Here is a 20,177-nt window from a genome sequence, read left to right on the forward strand (position 1 = left end):
GGGGGTTTGAATTGATTGCAGCAGGAGAGCAGAGTGTGCTGCTGAGGTCAGGACTGTGTTCTGCTGCCTCTGGCAGGGAGAGATAGTTGGCACAGAAATAAACTGGTTCCTGTTACCCAAAATAAACAAATGAGGAGATCATGGAGGTTACAGTCTTCTGTCTGCCTGTGTGTAATGGGATGCAAATCAAGGAGTGGGATTTCTGCCTCTCACAAGATCCTGGAGTTGTGACGTATTTGTCTCTGCTCATGACTGAAATGTCAAAGGTCTTTGTGCCAGCTAAAGGCTCTGCAAACAGACAGTCCTGCCACCTTTCTGTAGGCAGAACTGAAGTGTACTGGCCTCCTTGGAGTAAGGCATTTTGATTGTACTGTAACGGCACAGACGCCCATTGCAAAATGCTGTGGATCCACGCATGGCGCCATTTCACACCAGGATGCTTAAATGCAGAAGAGAACAGAGCACTTGGCAAGACCCAGCAAAAGCACTGCAGAAAGGAAGCATTCCAGAAGGCCACATGAACACCTCTGAAGTTGTAAATGCTCTGAGTGCTGCATGCATCAGCATCTGCCCAGTGTGTGGCAGGCACAAGGTGAGCTGATCTACACTGAGAAGCGACCAGGAGCAGTAGCTACAAGAGAGTGGCTTTGCTGTGTTCCTCTGTGCTGTGCGTAAAGGAGCCTGGGCTGCAAGTGCCGTGAGGTGGCTTTGTTTCTGAGCAGGACTCCCAAGTGCCAGGTCTGGTCTCCGGCTTTGGAACTTGTGTGTATGCTGAAGGGTCACCGTGAGCTCTTTGGCTTCTGGGTCAGGAGGCAGTGGGGAAGTAGTGAGTCATAGACTGCGAGAGAAGAGATGTGGGAAAAGAACTGGTTGTTTTTTTTAATCTTATGGTAGCATATGAGGTGTCAAAATTTCCATGCAAACCAGGCAAAGCATGGTGGTAGCAATCCATGGTAAACAGTTAGGCTGTAATGGTTAACTGGCAACGCTACCTGTTCATAGAATCATAGAGTCATAGAATTGCTCAGGTTGGAAGAAACCTTAAAGATCATGGAGTCCAACCGCAACCTAACCATACTACACTAATTAACAACCCTCTGCTAAATCATGTCCCTGAGCATCAGTTTTTAAACATATCCAGGGATGGTGACTCAACCACCTCTCTGGGGAGCCTATTCCAGCGCTTAACAACCCTTTCTGTAAAGAAGTTTTTCCTGATACCCAACCTAAGCTTACCCTGGCACAACTTGAAGCCATTTCCCCTTGTCCTGTCACCAGTGAGAAGAGACCAACCCTACTCTTCCTGTAAGCACCATGTTCACCATGTCTCCGTTGGCATTTTCATGTTAGCTTAAAACTAGCTTAAACTAATGTGAGCTTAACAATACAACTTATTCCCCAGCAAAGACAGGACCTGATAGCAGTCACCCTCGTCCAGGATGTATGTGAGGTGACAGGGGACACTGAATGGTCTCAAGCTACTCAGTGTGCAGAGTGAGAAAATAAAACGTTCCCTGTGCTGAAGAAATGAAAAACACTCCAGCCATCTTTATTTTCTTCTCAAAAGGGAAATGTGAAAATTGAATTGCTCCCTTTCTTAGTGTACAGATCCATGCTGGTGGAGTGACATATGCCAGGAAAGCAGCCGGGGCGTAGAAAGATGCAGTGTCCTTCAAGGGAGCAGCGGACAGCCAGGAGACTCAGGAACATTTGCCCAACTCTTAAGGCCTTTTCTTCCCCTGTTTTCATCTGGGGTTGCACTGTGGTACGTTACCACCTGGCTGTTTCCGCTGCACCCTTAAAAGTAGGGCTTCTGTTCAGTGGTAAAGCCATGACTACAGGTGGTGCAGGTGCTTATTATCTGTATTTCAGCTGGGTTTCGGGGAGCTGGTGATTCAGGGACACTTTGATCATTGCTATCTGTACTGAATTCTTAAAAATAAGCAACAGCTGCTGGAGGAAAACAGCAGGTACTGCCTGTGACTCTTTACCAACTGCCCTCAACATGCTTATGAGGTAAAGTACGGGGGAAAATGATGGAGGACAGACAGCATAGTGCCTCAGCTCTTGTCCAATATGTTAACCGAGCAGGAGAGGACATGCGTGTGGCTGAGGCCTGAGCGCTGCAGCTGTGGGTGCGCCTTGCAAGCAATGCTCACAAACCCTTTGGAGACTTTGGGTTGTTTGGTTTTTTATAAAAATGCAAAAACAAATGTTTTCTAGCTCATTTCAGCTAAAAGGTCAATAGAATAGGTCTTAGTTTCTTTCCTAAGCTTTTGCAAAAGATGGTGCTGGGTTTCAAGAAGATACCCTCCGTATGGCAGGATGTCTCTAATCTTTGTTCAGTGTCAGCCATGAAGGATGTAGGACCCAGGTGCTCTGGCTGTTGACCAGCAGGGTCTGATCCAGCTGGACCCTGGGTATCTGCAAACTCCCGTGTGGCAGCAACAGCTCCTGTGCTCCTACCGAAGGCCATGAAAAACACCGGAGAAGTCTGTGGAGGTCTTATATGCTGCTTCACCTGGCTGCTGTGCCCTGTTGTCATCAGTGCCCTTTAGGACTGCTTGCACGTCCCCCATCCTAGCATTTAGTGTTCTCTGCACGCAGCTTTCCCTGAGGAGCTGCGCAGCGCCATACATGCGTTAACGGTGGTGTCTCATTCCCAGTGTCAGCTACTGCAGAGAGCCGTGGCTCGGAGAGCAGCCGATGCCGGGGGTGCGTGGGACGTTCCTGCTACGGCTCTGGGTCTCCCTGCTGGTCTCCTGCACGTCAGCATGCACGTGTACAGCCGGCGGGGCTCCCAGCTCGTGCTTTTCCAGCCGCTGTGTCCATGTCTGTCCTCAAGCATCATTAAAATGAGCAAATCTCCCTGGCTGTGGCATTTCTTTGGGATGGTGGGGTGGCAGATCCCCTGAGGGGGCACCGGTGCAGCCCAAGAAGCACATCAAGCCCCATGGCAGTGGTTTGTCACAAGAGCGAGATAAAAGCAACCTGAGAGGTTCAGGTGCCAAATACTTGGGGTGATTTTGGGGGGTGATTTGGAGGCCTGATAGTGGTGTTGGTGCAGGCTGCCGGCTGCAAGCCTGCTCCTTAGAGATAAGCTTATCTGTGTGCATGCCTCCAACATGGGACTGTGAGGGAGCGCAGGCTTCTGGCACACTGGCAGAGGACTTGGGCGCTGAGGGATGCCGGCAGTGAAGGACGTGGCCCAAGGGGACGTAGGCACTGAAGGGCACGGGTGCTGAGGAACGCGGCACAGACGGTTCCTGGGTGGTGCAGGGGGATGTTCTGCTGTGAGACACCGGCACCGAGGGGCACGGCTGCAGGGAGACACGAGCACCGAGGTACATGGCACAGAGAGCGGCCGTACTGCGGGACGCAGGCGCCGAGCGAAACCATGCCTGAGGCGGCCGCGAGCGGGAAGCACGCGGACCCAGCACGCGGCCGCCACGCCCCGCAGCGTCCCGGCGGACAACGCGGCGGGACGGGACGGGGCGGGGCGGAGCAGGCGCACGGAGGGCAGCATGGCGGCGGCCATGGGGGAGAGCACGTCTCGGGAGCCGCACCGCTTGCGACGGCGGCAGCGGCCCCGCGGCGGGGTACGGCGCGACCTGCCCGCCGCCCACATCGAGTCCTTCAACTACGCCATCAGCGAGGGGGTGTACCGCGCCCTGCAGGTGCCGGGGGGCGGGCGGGGAGCGGCCTCCGGGGATCGCGCTCCGGAGCCCGCCCTCACGCGTGGGCACCCGTCTCTCGCAGGACATCCCGCCGGTGGAGCTGGCGCTGAAGGACGGCCGCGTGGCGCTTACCGTGGTGGGGATCGCCATCTCGCCGCCCGTGGTGCCCAAGGGGACGCTGTGCCAGGAGGTGAAGGTGTTCCCGGCCGAGTGCCGCGGGCTGCGCAGCACCTACCGCGGGCGGCTCACGGTGAGCTCCTCCGCTCGCGGGTTTGTTGTCTTACCTCGGCCGCGGCTTATTCAGCCTTCCGAGCTTCGCCTGCTGGGGAAGCGTTTCTGAGAGCTGTGTCCTGCCTAGGGTGTTCTGCAGGACGAGCTGACAGTGTCTCCTCTGTTCTTATTTCCATTTCCCCTCGCACGACACATCAGTTGTGTTCCTTCTGCTCTCAGGTGGGTGTTGAACCCAGTCAGCCTCTGCAGGAGGCCTGCAGGGAAGCCTCGTTCATCCCACAGACCATTAGGATTCAGGTCTTTTCTTCTTCCCGCAGAAATCTAGGTCCAAAGGCAGCGTGGCTCTGAAACCAAAGCCATAAGTTCCTCCTATTCACATTGTCTGCTCACTAGTTCTATGCATTGCTCTGAAATTCCACTAACGAAGCATCCTTGGCAGGCATTCTCCTTTGCACAGCTGCTTCCCACTCTCACCACGTAGCCACATCCATGCTGCATGCATCCTGTACAAGGACTCTTGCTTGCAGTTCCAGCTTTATATAACTTGCAGCAATGAATCCGACTGCAAGCAAAATGTCCAGACATAAAAGTTGGCCAGTTGCGGGTTGCACGCCATTTTCCCAGTGGCTCTCGAATTTTCCTGAACCAGAGATGCATTCATTCTTTCATTTCTCTTATCTGTGTTGCTCCCTTTCCTCCTTCCCTCCCTAACTGTATTTTTGTTTTAATTGTTTCTCAACATTTGACACTTGGAACAAAGCATTTTATTGTGCCTGATGTGTGAAAGTCTTTCCTGTTCTTTCCCACTCCCTGCCCTTGCACGGTGGGACGCAGCGTGTCATCAGCCTGTTCTCACTGTTTTTAACAGCACAATCAAGTTATCTCTGAGGTTCTCAGTTCTTCAAGGTGAGTGTGTTGTCTGGTGAGTGGTGTGTTGCACAGGAGCCATTTTATACCATTGGTCATCGTTCAAGCTGAAGACAGAATTATGCAGAGGTTTCAGTGTACAGCTGTGTCATGGTTTTAGAGGGGTTCAGCAGATGTTTCTGTTCTAATTCCTAAACTTCCTTAATTCCTAGGATGTTGCCAGGTGTTAATCCAGCACTAATGACAAGACTTTTTTCCTGACTGTGGCTCTTCTAAGGCTTACCATTCTGCCTATGAAATTGAGACTTTGCTATGTGTTTTACACTGTCAACTTTGTACATCTTGCTGACAGCTTCATTACTAAGAAAGAAATCATACAAGTCTGGAACTGTAGACATGTGCTGACTGTTTTCCAGAATATGTTGCCCAGATATCTACTAGTTACGCTTTTTATTGTGATTGTTACCACTTTACAGTGATGGCAGTTAGTTGAACAGATTGGTGGTCATGTTAAATGTACAATTATTGTAACAGGAATGAAAAGGTCAGCTCAGTTTGCTCACTGTTTGTGTTGTATCATTTTAGGTTGACATCAGCTGGTCACTGAATGGCATTCCACAAGGGACTATTAAACAGCCTGTAGGGTATATTCCAATCATGGTGAAGTCCAAATTGTGTAACCTCTATAATCTTTCTCCCCAAGAGCTCATCCAGCACCATGAGGAGGAGGAGGTAATGAGGATTTTGTGGATCAGGAAAATGTGCAGTATATTAGGCCAGGACTTGAGCGTTTGTATTTTACATTTTACTTACTTTCTCTGAATGTACACTAGTTCTGGTGATTCTGTACGCCATCTTGAAGAATGGCAAGTTCCACTGAGTCTCAAGTGTCTTTGGATGCAGGGACCTGTTTTGTGCTAATACCTGTGCTTCCCACAGGTGACTTTACTGTTGCTAACCAGCATTGATGGCTCTGTGGAGGCAGATTAGGAGAACAGGCATTGAAAGAGGTTCTTTTTATTATTGTTGGTTGTCTTCCACAGCTGTTTTCATCTCCCCAGTACCATATCATCCAATACAGAAATATTATAAACATTCTGTAAGTACAGAATTATATGTTTTGTGCTCCCAAAAGAGTGAGCAAACAGAAAGAAAATCTGCAGTGATGTGTTGCTGCTGGCCCCCTACAGCTCTACCAGTACTCACAGTATTCTTTGCTACTGGAATGCTTTTTTTCCTAATGGCACAACATTTGGGAAGCTGTACATTTATTGGTATTATGCACGTACACGAATCCCCTTCCTTGTACATAGTGCTAGATTTAGACATTTAAAGTGCACTGACAAAGAGTGCAGCCTTTCCAGATGCAATGCTGGGATGTCTTGTGTGTTTCATAGTTGAGATTTTAAATGTTTGTTTTTATAATATATTACAAGCATTTTCTTATTTTACTTAGGATGATACTTTATACAATTCTAAGCACATTAAAAGCATTCTTTTCTTTCTGGCAGGAAATGGGGGGCTACTTCATAATTAATGGCTTAGAGAAAGTAATTAGAATGCTGATTATGCCCAGGCGCAATTTCCCTCTTGCGATGACAAGACACAAGTGGAAAAACAGAGGTCCTGGTTTCACAGAGTACGGTAAGCTAAAGGGCTTCCTGCCACATCCCTCCAGAAGCTGCTCGTGAACAAGCAGGAATGACCAATTGGGGCTGATATTTTGTTGTTGTTGCATAATGTTTATATTTGCAGGTAAATTTTACTACGTGGGAAACCGAAGGGTTGATAACAGCATAGTGATAGAAGTATGAGGCAAGTGCTTGCCTTTCAGGTGGTTTCTGAGCTGCCTGTGCTGAAGGAGATGGCATTCTAGGCTGTGCAGTATATGGAGCTGTTGTTCTGTGATAGGAGTAATTGGAACCCTGCATGCTGAAGAAGTCAGTGTAAATTAGTGAGGTTGTGGCACTGAATTTGGTTTTCCATACCTCAATATGATAAATGTAATTTACATGAAACAGATTAACTGGATTCTTGCCTGTTTCATAACTTTGCATGTATATACTGGTAAAATTGAGTTTTAATTAAACCAGATTGAATAAAACCTGAGTTTTGCTCTCGGATGTTACCAGCTGCTGATTGGCCTGAACCATGGTGCTTCAGAACACACTAATTCCCAATGAATCAATTTTGAGGCAGTGCTAGTTTAATCAGTTCCCGTTGGTTTTATTTTGATTTGTCCTGCAGTGGACAGCACAGAACAGAAGCAGGACACAGTGCTTCAGATGTACTGCCTTACTACAGGGATGGGAAAACTTGTTCCACAGTGCAACAGGGAGGAGTGTTTGTGTGTTACAGTATCTCAGGACCTACATTTAGAGACAGGACAGATGGAGTTTCCATTTCTTAAAATCTGTATTGGCATCTCCTGAGCAAGTGTAATGGTTGTCCAAAGATGTTTGTTCATTAAAATTGAACTTAGCTGCATGTATTTACGGGAATCTGAGGAATCTGATCAGTGGTCAGATCTACCTGCCTCATGTTCTCAGCCATGAAGTACAAAAGTTTATCCACTGAATCATCTCACACCTGCTTGGACATCTCACAGAAGTGTGGTCTGTGCTTCTTGCATAGCTCATACTGGCTTTTGCTTCTATTAATTTCTGCAGGGGTAGTGCTGCACTGTGTTAAAGATGAGCACAGTGCAATAAACATGAACCTTCACTACCTGGAAAACGGCTGCGTAATGGTGAACTTCATTTTTCAGAAAGAACTGTTCTTCCTTCCCTTGGGATTTGCTCTAAAGGTAAACAAATACCTTTCTATGTTAAATAAATGCAGAAGTTTCACTAAATATTTCTATTTTCTTGAGTAATGAGAGGCAACTAATTCTGTATTAAGTATTTTCAGTCGTACTTCTGACACTGGTTGAAAACTGTAGAGCAAAACTGAGCCAGCACGTGTGGTGCAGCGTGCAGTTGGGACAGAGGAAGTGAATGCAGGCTTATGCCAAGGTGTTAAGGCTTCCTGCTAATAAATGTGGGTTAATAGCTCATGGAGGATGCAAGGGCTTGCAACCTAACAGGAAAGATCCTAGGAGTGTTTTTAGAACTGATTGACCGTTTAAGAAACACTTGGGCCAGCATCAACTATAATAGTGCTAATCATTAAAGTCAAGTTCTCATATAAAAAGAAACCAAGACAGTAAACTGTCTCTCTTCTTTGTTTAAAGGAAAATTAAAATACTGTTTTTGTTCGGAACTGAAAGCATTTAAGAATTGGAAGACAAAACCAGTAGTGTCAGTTTGAACACATTGGGTGCAGTTAACCTGCTCTTTGAGAAGCAGACAGGAATTTGATGTTAGTCAAGCCTTTCCAAATTTCTTCTTTAAAAATAGCAAAGCCTGGGTGCTTCAGCTGTTTGTTTTACAGCAGAAGTGTTGGAGCAAATTGTGGCCTATGGCACCACGGCTTGTCTTCGGTCTCAGGGAATTTCCATGTTCTTCCAGCCTGCTGTCTTCATGTTGCTGTTGTGCGACTCATTTCTCTTTGTCATCACTCTGCTGGTTCAATAAAATTAGTTACCAGAAACAGATGATTACCTTGTGTTTTAATAAGCAAGGACATTATGTTGTGTTAGCTTACAAGGAGTCGTAAGCTAAGTAGGCTGTGTTGTCTGAGGTTTGAATTCTTCCATGCGTATCATGCCATGGGTTCACATGCCCCCTGCATCAGCCATTTAATAAAGAAACCTGTCTGCATGTTGTGCAGCTCCCGTTTTTTCATGAGTTTCTTGAAGGCTTTTTAAATGTGGTGGAGAGACACTTTGCTTAAAGATGGGGGAGGTTTGTCAGCCAAAGTTACTTGTGAGATGTATGGTTGCATAAACCCTGACTTAAACAACTAGGAAACATTATAATGCCAAGAGCTAAGAACATAGGATTTTTTAAGTTTGAGCTGTAGAAAATGAATTGCTGAAGCTGAAGTGGATTGTAATGGGCTAAGCTGTCTTGATTTCTGTGGAGATAAGGAGTAACTTGAGACAAAAAAAGCCTGTTAAGTTCGAGGATGCAAGTTAGGTTTTGTTTTTTTCTTCCAAGGGTTTCATTAGGCTGGAACTACCTGTGATCATCACCTTATTCATATGCTGTGCTACTCTTGAAGTACCTTAATCCCACAGTGTTTTTTCCATTTCCAGAGGTCTGAAAATCTAAATCGTTGGGGTACTCAACTTCTGCTGTTTTATGGCCAGACGTTGCCATAACTGTATTTCTGATCTGATGTACATCTGTCTTTCAGGCATTAGTTAATTTCACAGACTACCAGATTTTTGAAGAGCTGGTCAAGGATAAGAAAAACGACACCTTTTATGTGAACTGCGTTACTGAGATGCTAAGAGCAGTAGCTGAAGCAGGTTGTTACACACAGCAAAACGTCCTTGAATACCTTGGAAAGAGCTTCAGAGTAAAACTCAACCTTCCTGAGTGGTACAGCAATGAACAGGCTGCAGATTTCATTTTCAAGTATGTCTGTATGTGCTTAGGAATACATGCTTGTGTCACTGTATTGAAATTACAACTAACTTTAAGAATACTCTGCCATATTATTTCACACTGTCGTTACGGTTTTTGTACCCAGCCAGTGTCCAATTCTTGGTGGAATTTCAGGATATTGTGATAATCTGTTCTGTTTGAGTTTAGAGAAGGGAAGGTTGCAACTACATGTGTGGACTGCTGTAGGTTCAACTTGTTGAACAGCATTAGGGTAATTTGTGGCATTTTCTCTGCTGTTTCACACAGTCATTAGCAACTATTATGAGAATTACACTTCTAAATGATAGGAATTGGGTGTTTTAAAGTCTTGCTTCTTCAATGGAATAAGTTAGGAAGCAATGGAAGAGAGTGTTTTGAGATTGCCAATGTGACAACCATTCAACTGATTTTCAGGTAATACAGATTTTAGTTCTTTGACCAAGTTTTTTAGCACTTGAAAAGTATAATTTGGGATGTCCAAGTCCTTGAGTACCTGTAAATAAGGAGTAATCATCAGATGTCTAGAAGCATGAAGGCAGTTTTTCTTAGGAGTGTAGGAAGAACAGCTCTTCGGACTGAGAAACACGAGTGAATAATTTCAAGAAAGTTATACTGTTATTTTCTTTATTCTGAATACTGTGGTGCTTTTTGGTTGTGTTTTTTCCCCCCATGGTATGTTCTGTACACAGTTTGTCAAAGCTGTCTGCGCTGTGGAGATAAGAGCAATTGGGGAAAGCAATATTTGGGGCGTACTTTGTATTGTAACTTCTACCTGGCCACAGCTTTCTTTGAATGTTTTTATGGTGAAGGTGTGGAGGCTTCAGAAGAGGGCAGTATGGAGCAGAGGTACAGAGTGGCCACATCTGCGTGCTTGCTCACATGCTGGAAGGTTGTTGTGCTTACGTCTTGGAAAGCAAGTTATCTCTGTTGTCTTGGAAGGCAGTGTAGCAGCTTTATAGCTTGCATCAAAATGTCATTCAGCACACGTTTCCACGCAAAGATCTGATTGCAGCGTTCTGTGATCTGTTACTAGTCTATGGCTTGGATTTTGGGGTGGAGATGAGCACGTACATGTGGTTATGCAGAGGTGTTTAGTGTCATACCTGCTGCAAAGTAATGTACAAATCTCATCTCTTAAGTGGGCCTGTAAACTGTGCGCTTGTAAGGACATATAGTAATATGTAAAATAAATTCTTCACAAGGCTCACCTTCGTCTGATGAAGATTTTGAGAATATTTAGCAATAATGTGAAGAACAGCTGGCATGATGGGGTGGTGTTAATTGTCCTTCTTTCTCTCCCTCCAGCAAGTGTATCTGCATACACTTGACAGACAGAACTGAAAAATTCTACCTGCTTTGTATGATGACCCGGAAGCTGTATGCTTTTGCCAAAGGGGAGTGCATGGAGGATAATCCAGACAGTCTGATGAATCAAGAAGTGCTTACTGCAGGACAGCTTTTCCTTATGTTCCTAAAGGTAAGGTCATAAGGCCTGTGTATGGAGTGGTCATCGAGTCCAGGACCTACAGTGGCCAAGAAGATGGGAGAAATGCAGAGCCAAACTGATGAGCAGGGAGCCTAGGTATACTACAAAGACTTGAGGGTATGCTGGATTTGGTGTAGGACGGCATACATTAAAGAGCAGCCCGTGTCAAACCTGGAGTGAAAAGCTTCAGGGCCTTCAAGAGCAAATGAAAGTTCAGGGTTGAGTCTGGGGAAGGAGAAACACCAGCCCAGGAGGGTTTTGAAACAGCGTATTGCTGTTGTGTCAGTTGATACAGTAGTAGTGAAGATCTGCCTCTTTGTGGTGCTCCCTCTGTGTCGCACAGCAAATGTGCAAGTAGGTAACTGCCCCATCCTCTTTCTCTGAAAATCAGTGATTTATGTTGTTGTTTTTTCTACCCATCTTTGAATTCTTTTACAGATCAAGAAGTCAGTCCAGTTTACACAGTTAACTTATTACTGGTGATGTAAAAGTGCAGCTTCCTAGACTATTCCAGTTCATTGTGGATTCAGGTTATTTCTGGCATTTCCTCATTGCAGAATGCCAGAAGGAAAATATTGCTCAGAAGTGAGATTTGTCAGCCCCACGTAATAATAATTCCCTGAGTTAGTAGATAACTCTTAGTCTTTCTTTGCCATTTTAGCCAAAATCTTCTTTAGCATTGTTTTGTTGAAACAATTCTAAAATTTCTCTACTACTTGATTGGTTTCAATGGCTGTAGAAAGAGAATAAAAAGTGAATTATGTGAAGCATTGTAGTGCTTTCTAAAACTGGCAGCAGGAACCAGAACAGCTTGCTGTCTTGCCTGGCCCTGTCAGATAAACAGGTGAGTGAGCAATCTCTTCTATAATGGCAAACAGACTAGGTTTCTGTTGTGTAGATAACTGCTGAGACAGTCATTAGAGTGTCTGTGTTCCTGTTACAAATTCAAGTGTCACATTCTTAAACCGCAGGAGAGGCTTGAGAACTGGTTGCAATCTGTTAAATTCATTTTGGAGAAGAGAACAGAAAAGGCCGACATCAACGTCAATACAGACAGCCTGATGAAGGCGTTCAGCCTGACCACAGATGTTACCAAGTCATTTGAGTACCTTCTTGCAACTGGTAACCTGCGATCTAAGACCGGTAAGTCGTAAGGTCTAAGAAGCCCTTTTTTTACCTGCTAAACTGTGTGAGAAACAACTTAAAACCAAACTTTTAACTCAAAGCAACTTGAGTGCAGACATTAAGGCAGTGGAATGGGAAAAGGCTGATTGAGAGAAAGAGGAGATGTGTCCTCAAGCAGTGAATTTGTAGTCTCGGGACCTCCTACGGTTCACTGAGTTGCTGCAGTACTTAGGTCTTGTTAGTGGAAAATAGGAAACAGCCATCTGAGTGACATCCTGATGTAAGTCTCCATCTTGTTCCTCAGGCCTGGGCATGCTGCAGGACAGCGGGCTGTGTGTGGTGGGGGACAAGCTGAATTTTGTTCGCTACCTTTCGCATTTCCGCTGCGTACACAGAGGGTCGGCGTTTGCCCAGATGAGAACTACCACGGTACGCAAACTGCTGCCGGAGTCCTGGGGGTTCCTGTGCCCAGTGGACACCCCCGATGGAGAGCCCTGCGGTCTGATGAACCACATGACAGCTGTGTGTGAAATAGTGACAGAGATGGTTCCTGTGACAGACCTGCCACCTCTGTTATGTGCTCTAGGTACAGTTTACTGGCTAAATTGTCTAATGAAGCAATCTTCCTTTTTACCTTTCTGCCCTACGAACCCATATGTGGAGAATGTTCTCCAGATACCATTACTGTAAATCAAGGTAAACCTGTTCTTACTCTGCTTCTGCTTAATGTAGGATTTGCTTATTCAGGCATGTAAACCTTCTGGAGAATGTAAAGTTCAAAATAAATGTCTCTTAGCTGCGTACTGTAGAGCTGAAGATGTTCACCTGCACAGGACTGGCTCAGAGAAATTAGACAAACCACTGACTTCATCGTGTTGCTAATAACTTGAATTAAATTGCAGATCCTCTAGTGATGAGCACGGTGATGGGAATCTTGTTTTGTTCAGAAGTGTGCTGGGACTGGCTGGGAAATGGCACTCACAGTTGTGCACGTTTTATGTTCTCCATCAAGTCTCATCTACCGCTTTGCCCTGTCCAGATGTTCTGAATTTTTCTCATGGCTCATAAAGCTGTTTTATGTGGATTGAGGCTTCCTGCAGAAATAACGTACATTTGTGTGCTTTTTTGGCTGTTCCCTCTCCTGCCCCAATCTCTCACAGGTGTTGTCCCCATTGATGCGACCCCAAGCAAGCCGTATGCTGAGTGCTACCGCGTGGTGCTGGACGGTGCAGTGGTGGGCTGGGTCGAGTGGGACCTGGCTCCTCAGGTTGCAGAAGCCCTCCGGCGATTCAAGGTTGTCTTCTTTAAAATGTGACTTACCTAAACGTGCTCCATATGCAGTGGCCACAAATAAACCAAAAGGCTCCAGAGCTCTAAAGAAGCCTAACTTCTATCCGTCTTTTAAGTCTGACCTAATCATTTATCTTTATTTATCTTTGTCTGTATGTTAGTGTTAGGCTTTTTGGCTTTTCTTGTATTTGTTCTAAGTTTGGTCTCTTGGTTTATGATGTTGCCATTGTTGTGAAATTTTTTTTTTTTTTTTTTAGCGTGGTAGAAGTATTCTTGGTGGAGATATTGCTAGAAATACCTTTTTGCATTTCACTATTTTATATTAATAGCTACATCTGTAGATCTGTGGTTTGTGTTTCCATTGTGGGTGGTAACCTAGCCTGTAGGGTACAGCTTAACTAAAACAGTATTGTTTTGTATTCCTAAATTACTACTCCTTTACACAACCAGATAACACAAGAGAAGAGATTTCCTGCACGAGCAGAAGTGGTCCTTATCCCAATGACAGGAAAACCCAGTCTGTATCCTGGGTTGTTCATTTTCACTACCCCTTGTCGAATGGTGCGGCCTGTCAAAAACCTGCTGTATGGAAGGAAGGAATGGATTGGTACTCTGGAACAGGTAGGCTGTGCATGTTTCAGTTATTAAATGCTGACTGTTACAGCAGTATCCTTCATCAGAAGCAGTATTTTGTGAAGTGTTTGTCGAAGGAGCTGAGAATGGGACATAGGTAAAGTGCTGAAGAGCTGGAATAGGTGGCAGAAGAGTTTTCTCATTTCTAGCTAATGAGTTTTTGGTACTTTCCTTAGAGGTAGAATGGAGAAGTCTTTTTCAAGTACTGAAGTCTGCTTTCAGTATGAACGTAGTGAAAGTTTCCTTAGGTGAATGATCGCTGTCTCATCATTTTTTATGTCACGTTCTGCAAATTGCCAGTGAGCAGCCAAGTAGTGGCTTGCCTGGGAACTTGATAACTTGGAACAATTAAGATGAGAGAGTGGAAGTGCGATGCGTATCGCAGTTTCATACTTCCAGACTTGCTTTCCTTGCAGTTGTCTGGGATTGTGGTAAAGTAGTTCAGTAGTTGTCTGGTGTTTTTCTTGCCTGGGCTAAGGTACAGTCAGCAACCACAGCTGAAACTGAAATGAAAAGTCACTAGGCTTTGTTGCTAGCAGCTTTGTCTTGCTTTCTGTCCAACCTGTCCAATGTGATTCTTGCAGGTCTTCATGAATGTGGCCACCATGGAGTCCGACATTGTGCCTGGAGTCACCACCCACCAGGAGCTCTTCCCTCACAGCATTCTGAGTGTGGTGGCCAACCTCATCCCCTTCTCTGACCACAACCAAAGTCCTCGAAACATGTACCAGTGCCAGATGGGTAAGTCCTGTAGTACCTACAGCTGCAAGTCTCCAAGCAAGGAAGAGGGGGGGAAAATCTCTGGCATATGTATCCCCATATTTCCACATAGCAACTCTTCCCAGCAGTTCTTACAGCTCTAAAGTTGATCACTATGAAATAAGTGACTGTTAAAGAAGTCAAGTTTATCATCCAGGCAGCCTTCCAGAGGGCAGTTTTAAATTGTAGTGCTCACAGTGCCTTAAGTCTTTGGGGTTTTTTTTTTTTTGTAGGCTTTTTCTTTTTAAATTTGAGGCTGTTGATCATACAGATTAGCGTGGGGCACTGCACCAGCTGCTTGGGAGTGTCAGTATTAACAACTGTGCTGGCAGGAGTCCTCTCATCCCCCAGCTGGCAGAGGTTGACCTGCTTCTCACAAGCAGCAAGGGTAAATGCTTTGAAGTGGTGGGGGTTTCTTTGCACCTGTTTTCAGTGACTGCACTGTCACTGACTGCAGCTTTTGAAAGAGCAGTTACTGGACATTTGTTGCAGGATATTAAAATGGCACCATGGCAGCAGTTCTTTTCTTTTTTTTTTTTTCCTGCCAGTTATTTGATTAACTTGGTTGTCTGCAGGCAATTGGGATATGGTATGTAGATGGAGTTTCAATTAGTCAACAAGTAATTTGCAAGAAACTTATTTAAAGCAAAAAAAGCCAGGCTAAGAGGTAGAAACTATGAGAGTGCTGCTCTCATTGGCACCACAGCATATTGCATTTCTAACAAACTTACCAGAAAGGTGCCCTTAATATGCTACTGCTTTTTCATATTTATCTGAAAGTACTGATGTGACTGTGTTCAAAAACTTTTTTTACTGCCAATGTGTTTGTACTGTCAGTGGGAAAAAAAAAGCCAACACTTTATTGGAGGCTTGAAATTGCAGAAAAGACACAATTAGAAGAATCCTTTACGTAGTGATGTGAAGGAAATTTAGTTGTTGTGTATGGTTCATAGAAACTTTTTTAGCTGGACTTTAAGGCAATTATTAAATAATAATTCTGGAGGACAACACTATTTAGCTTTGAATTGATCTTGTGTAAATACAACTTTCTTTGTAGGAAAGCAAACCATGGGGTTTCCAGTGTATAACTATAAGGACCGCTCAGATAACAAGTTGTACCTCCTCCATACCCCTCAGAGCCCTCTGGTGAGGCCCAGAATGTATGACTATTATGGTATGGACAGCTACCCAGTCGGTACCAATTCAGTTGTGGCTGTCATCTCCTATAGTGGCTATGACATGGAAGATGCAATGGTAAGTGTGCGGAATTACATTGTCCTGCAAAGGAATTTAGCATGGGCAGTTGTAAAGAAGGGTGGTATGCAGTTGAGAAGAGCCCTTTTTCTGCTTTTGCTAGTTCCATTAGAATTGATACAGGAACTCAGCTGTTAAGCACCTTCTGCAGTAATGTTCAGGGTAGTCAGAGTAGAGCAGAGCTCCTTTGTGCAAAGCTGTGGGCTTCCAGCATTGATTTTAAAAAAAAAAAAAAAAAAAAAAAAAAGAGAGAGAAAAAAAAAAAGGGATTGGAGGAGACCTGAGCCTGTTGGAGTGATGATTGGCTGGGAGGTGTTTGTTTTTTTAATGTAGGAAGGCATGCATCAGATCAGAATGGAAATTCTTTTTTTGAAGATACTAACAAGTTTTTAACATCCTTTTTTTCTTTCTCTTAGATTGTGAACAAATCTTCTTGGGAGAGAGGGTTTGCTTACGGAAGTGTTATCAAGATGGAGAGCATTGACCTTTCCCTTAAAGCTAGCAGGGGAGGTGATAATTTAGTGTTTGGTATCAGGCCTGGGGACCCAAACATTAAGGAGAAGTTGGATGCTGATGGACTGCCTTTTGTTGGCTCCATCCTGCAGCCCGGGGACCCGTTCTACAGCTACATGAACCTTAACACAGGGGAGACCTTCACTGTGTACTACCAGTAAGTTCAGCTTGTTCCTCCTGTCTCCAAACATACGGAGTAGTGGACCCTGATCAGCTGCTCTTTTAGGTATTGCCTTTTTTCCTCACACAGCACTTAAGGTATCCATGTGTTCATGGAGCATGAAATTGATGCATGTTTTGTGGCTTGGAGTCAGGGTATGCTGAAGAGCTGCAGCATCTAGGATATAAGGCTAGGAATGGTAAAAAGAGAGAATTTGCAGAAGTTTTTTGCTGTCCCCCAGTATTGTTCCTTTGTCCATCTTTGTCATTTTCTGCAGTATTGTGTTAACTGAATTGGGTTCTTGGTCCCCAAAGACTTGCCAGTTTCTTGTCAATACAACTTCATGCCCTACCTGCACCATTTATACAGTGAAGATCATACTATTTAGTTATTCATGATTAGAAAGCAAATTAGCTTATTGGATAAGCTAATTGGAGAGCAGAATAACCAGTCTTACTGGGAAAGCTATCTGTTAATAATACACAATGAGTGCATTGAAACTGCATTGGAGAGATTGCTGGTTGTAGAGCAGAGCAGAGAGATTCAGTACGTGGCAGTGAGGATTGCCAGAACTTGATGCTGTCAGCTCAGCCTTATGCTCCTTCCACTTATGAATCCTGTTTTGGCTCCCTACTCCGTATTCCTGTTTGCCAGCTCTTTTGTGCCAGCCTCACCTTAGTTCAGGTTCCTTACCCAGAGAGCCATTTTACCTGTGTACTCTGCAGCATTTGTTCATTACAGTTCTAGATGAGGTAGCCATTTAGGTTCCTATGGGGAGGTTCCCTGCTCTCACTGTTGGCTCATGCCCCAAGTTTTCCCAGAGACCCTGCAACCTGAAGGGACAGTTCTCCCTACTGTCCTACACACACTGCTTGGATCTTAAACTTGGCTTGGAAGGGGTGGAGAGCAGAGGCTTTGACTCAGAACTTTCATGAAGCTGGGAAGAGGCTTATGAAGCAATTTTTGAGTGTTTTTGTTGTTGTTTGGGGATGGCCTATACTGTGGTTGCATTTTGGCACAATAGAAGAATAGCTGTAAAACAGAAGCTAATCATAAGGGCAGGCCTTCTGCAAGCAGTAAAGGGACTTCAGAGGACAAAGAAAAAACTAACCCTGTTGTAATGTGGTCGATTTTTATTCATTTCTTAAGAGTTTGGGCTGCAAGCTCTGTGACAGGAGTTAAGTGTGCAACAGACATCCAGCATGTGAAACATCTGCTGAGGGTTCGCTTGAAACAGCAACGTAGCCCTGAACACCTGTTGGCAAAGGCCCACTCAGCTGCCTCTGCTATCTGCTCCTGAGCTTTCCTCTCAACTTTGCCCTAAACCTGTTCATTTATGCTAGCGCCCCACCAGGGCAGTGTCAATTTATTGTGTAGGAAAATGCTGCCTTGAAAGAAGACAATTGGCACGTCTGATCGGCTGTAGGTTTAAATAATTTTGACTTTATTATCATGGGTGACACATTACCTCATCACATGGAAGTTGCAGTTGTGCTGCTAGCATTAGAAACAGCAAACAAATGGCACTTGGGTGATACCTTTGTTTGGCTGCTGTGCTCTAATTCTTGTGCAGTCTGATTTCCCTGAATGACATTCTTAAAAAAATGTGGTGATCCCCAGCTCTTTATTGGATTTAAAAGTGGGTTGGTTTCTTTGCTTCATTTCAAAGTCATGAGCATATCTGATACCTTTGCTGTGAATGTTTTTCCACCTACGCAGGAATAAAGAAGTTGGCATTGTGGACAACATCAAGCTGTGCAGTAATGACCGTGGCACTGGGAAATTCAAGAAGGCTTGCATCACCGTGAGAGTTCCTCGAAACCCAACTGTTGGAGACAAATTTGCCAGCCGCCATGGGCAGAAGGGCATCCTGAGCCAGCTCTGGCCTGTTGAAGACATGCCGTTCACGGAGAATGGGATGGTTCCAGACATCCTCTTCAACCCCCATGGGTTCCCCTCCCGTATGACCATCGGGATGTTAATTGAGAGCATGGCGGGGAAGTCAGCAGCGCTGCACGGCGCCTACTACGATGCCACTCCCTTCACCTTCACGGAGAAAAACTCTGCCTTGAAGTACTTTGGTGAGACTTTGGTGAGCGCGGGCTATAACTTCTTTGGGACAGAAAAGATGTACAGCGGAATCAGCGGCGTGGAGCTGGAGGCAGACATCTTTGTGGGAGTCGTGTACTACCAGCGCCTGCGCCACATGGTCTCAGACAAGTTCCAGGTGAGGACTACAGGACCCCGGGATTCTGTCACCAACCAGCCGGTCAAGGGGAGGAACGTGGAAGGGGGGATTCGCTTTGGTGAGATGGAGCGTGATGCGCTGTTGGCTCATGGCACCTCCTTCCTGCTGCACGACCGCCTGTTCAGCTGCTCTGATGGCTCGGAAGCCTATGTTTGCACGAGCTGTGGCAGCATGTTATCTCCTCTGCTCCAGCGCCCACCACCTTCCTCCGTAGCAAGCAACAGGAGGTATTCCTGCATGCTCTGTGGCAGGATGGACACCATCCAGGTCATCCCCGTGCCCCACGTCTTCCGGTACTTCTTGGCAGAGCTGGCAGCCATGAACATCAAGCTAAGGCTCACGCTGGAGCAGTAATCCTGCAGTGAGAGGAAGGAAGCACGCCTTAGTTCTGCCTTTGCCCCCTCTGGGTTTCAAGGGTTAAGTTCTCAGGTTTGTCAAACAGTTACAAGGTTAACTTCATGTTTGCATTGTGATGGGGTGAAGCCGCATCGTGCAGAAATGCGGTCCCATTGGTGTTTGTTTGCACGTTGTAAAAGATTGCTATTGCAACGTGTGTGGAAATCAAGCAGGATCACTGTTCCTATGGGCTTGAAGGCGGTGAGAGTTTTTTGTTCGCTAAGAGCTGGCAGCAGCTGCAAAGATGAATAGGTCACAAACAGCATGAAGTGAATGCTGGGAGTGACAGTGCATTGCACTTTTTTGTCATTATTTTATTTTTTCAATATTTTGATCCAAAGAAGAAAGCAGATAGCTTTCCAGCCCAGCTCTTACCTTGGCTCCAGCGCTCCTCAGGTCATAGAGATGCACAGTCACAGGCAGGTTCTCAGCCCTCGGGCAGTAGTACAGGCCTGGGGCAGACTATGTTCCCAAGCCCCAGCGGTAGCTGTGGCCTCTCCTTCTGTATGAGCCTCGTCTGGTTGGCACCAAGGAGATTTTTATACTTCTTGTTAAGAGTTCTTTATATGTTTCTTTAAAAAAAAAAAAAAAAAAAAAAAGCGTTTAAAGCTGTGTCTGCAGCCAGCCTTGCTCCATCATCCTGGGAGATCCAAGGGCATCCAGGGGGGGAAGCGGGGCCTCTTGGCTGCCAGAGAAGCTCAGGGCTGGCCTGGGCGGTTCTCCCAGGGCTTGGGAGGCCGCGGGAGGCGGGAGGCTGTGGGGATGTCGTTTGTGGGTGAGGCGTTGGGGCACCGCACACCAGCTGGGGCCTGGCCCCTCTGCACCATCTGCAGCAGCTCAGCAAATGAAGGAGGGGGGGCTGGGGCTACGGTGGCTGGGGGGGCCGTGTCCTTCATCTGCTCCGTCACGGCGCTGCTCGGCTCCATCATGGCGCTGTCTGTGGCCGTACCACTGCAGCAGGGGGGGAGGAAGGGCGCTACCACGTGTGCGGGAGGGGGAGGCGGGC

General features: G+C 45.8%; 1 protein-coding gene across 1 annotated transcript; it reads left to right on the forward strand.

The window, feature by feature from the left end:
• Nucleotides 1-3,524: 3,524 nt before the first annotated feature.
• Nucleotides 3,525-19,129, forward strand: POLR1B (RNA polymerase I subunit B; the record flags this gene model as incomplete). Its single annotated transcript, XM_079532574.1, has 15 exons — nt 3,525-3,677; nt 3,760-3,927; nt 5,361-5,507; nt 6,287-6,419; nt 7,445-7,581; nt 9,075-9,298; nt 10,613-10,784; nt 11,765-11,936; nt 12,223-12,504; nt 13,079-13,212; nt 13,659-13,829; nt 14,426-14,582; nt 15,658-15,854; nt 16,271-16,524; nt 18,247-19,129. The coding sequence occupies 15 exons, from the start codon at nt 3,525-3,527 to the stop codon at nt 19,127-19,129; spliced, it is 3,384 nt and encodes a 1,127-aa protein (XP_079388700.1).
• Between the last annotated feature and the right edge of the window lie 1,048 nt (nt 19,130-20,177).

Source organism: Tetrao urogallus, assembly GCF_951394365.1.
Source record: "Tetrao urogallus genome assembly, chromosome: 2".
Classification (NCBI taxonomy): domain Eukaryota; kingdom Metazoa; phylum Chordata; class Aves; order Galliformes; family Phasianidae; genus Tetrao; species Tetrao urogallus.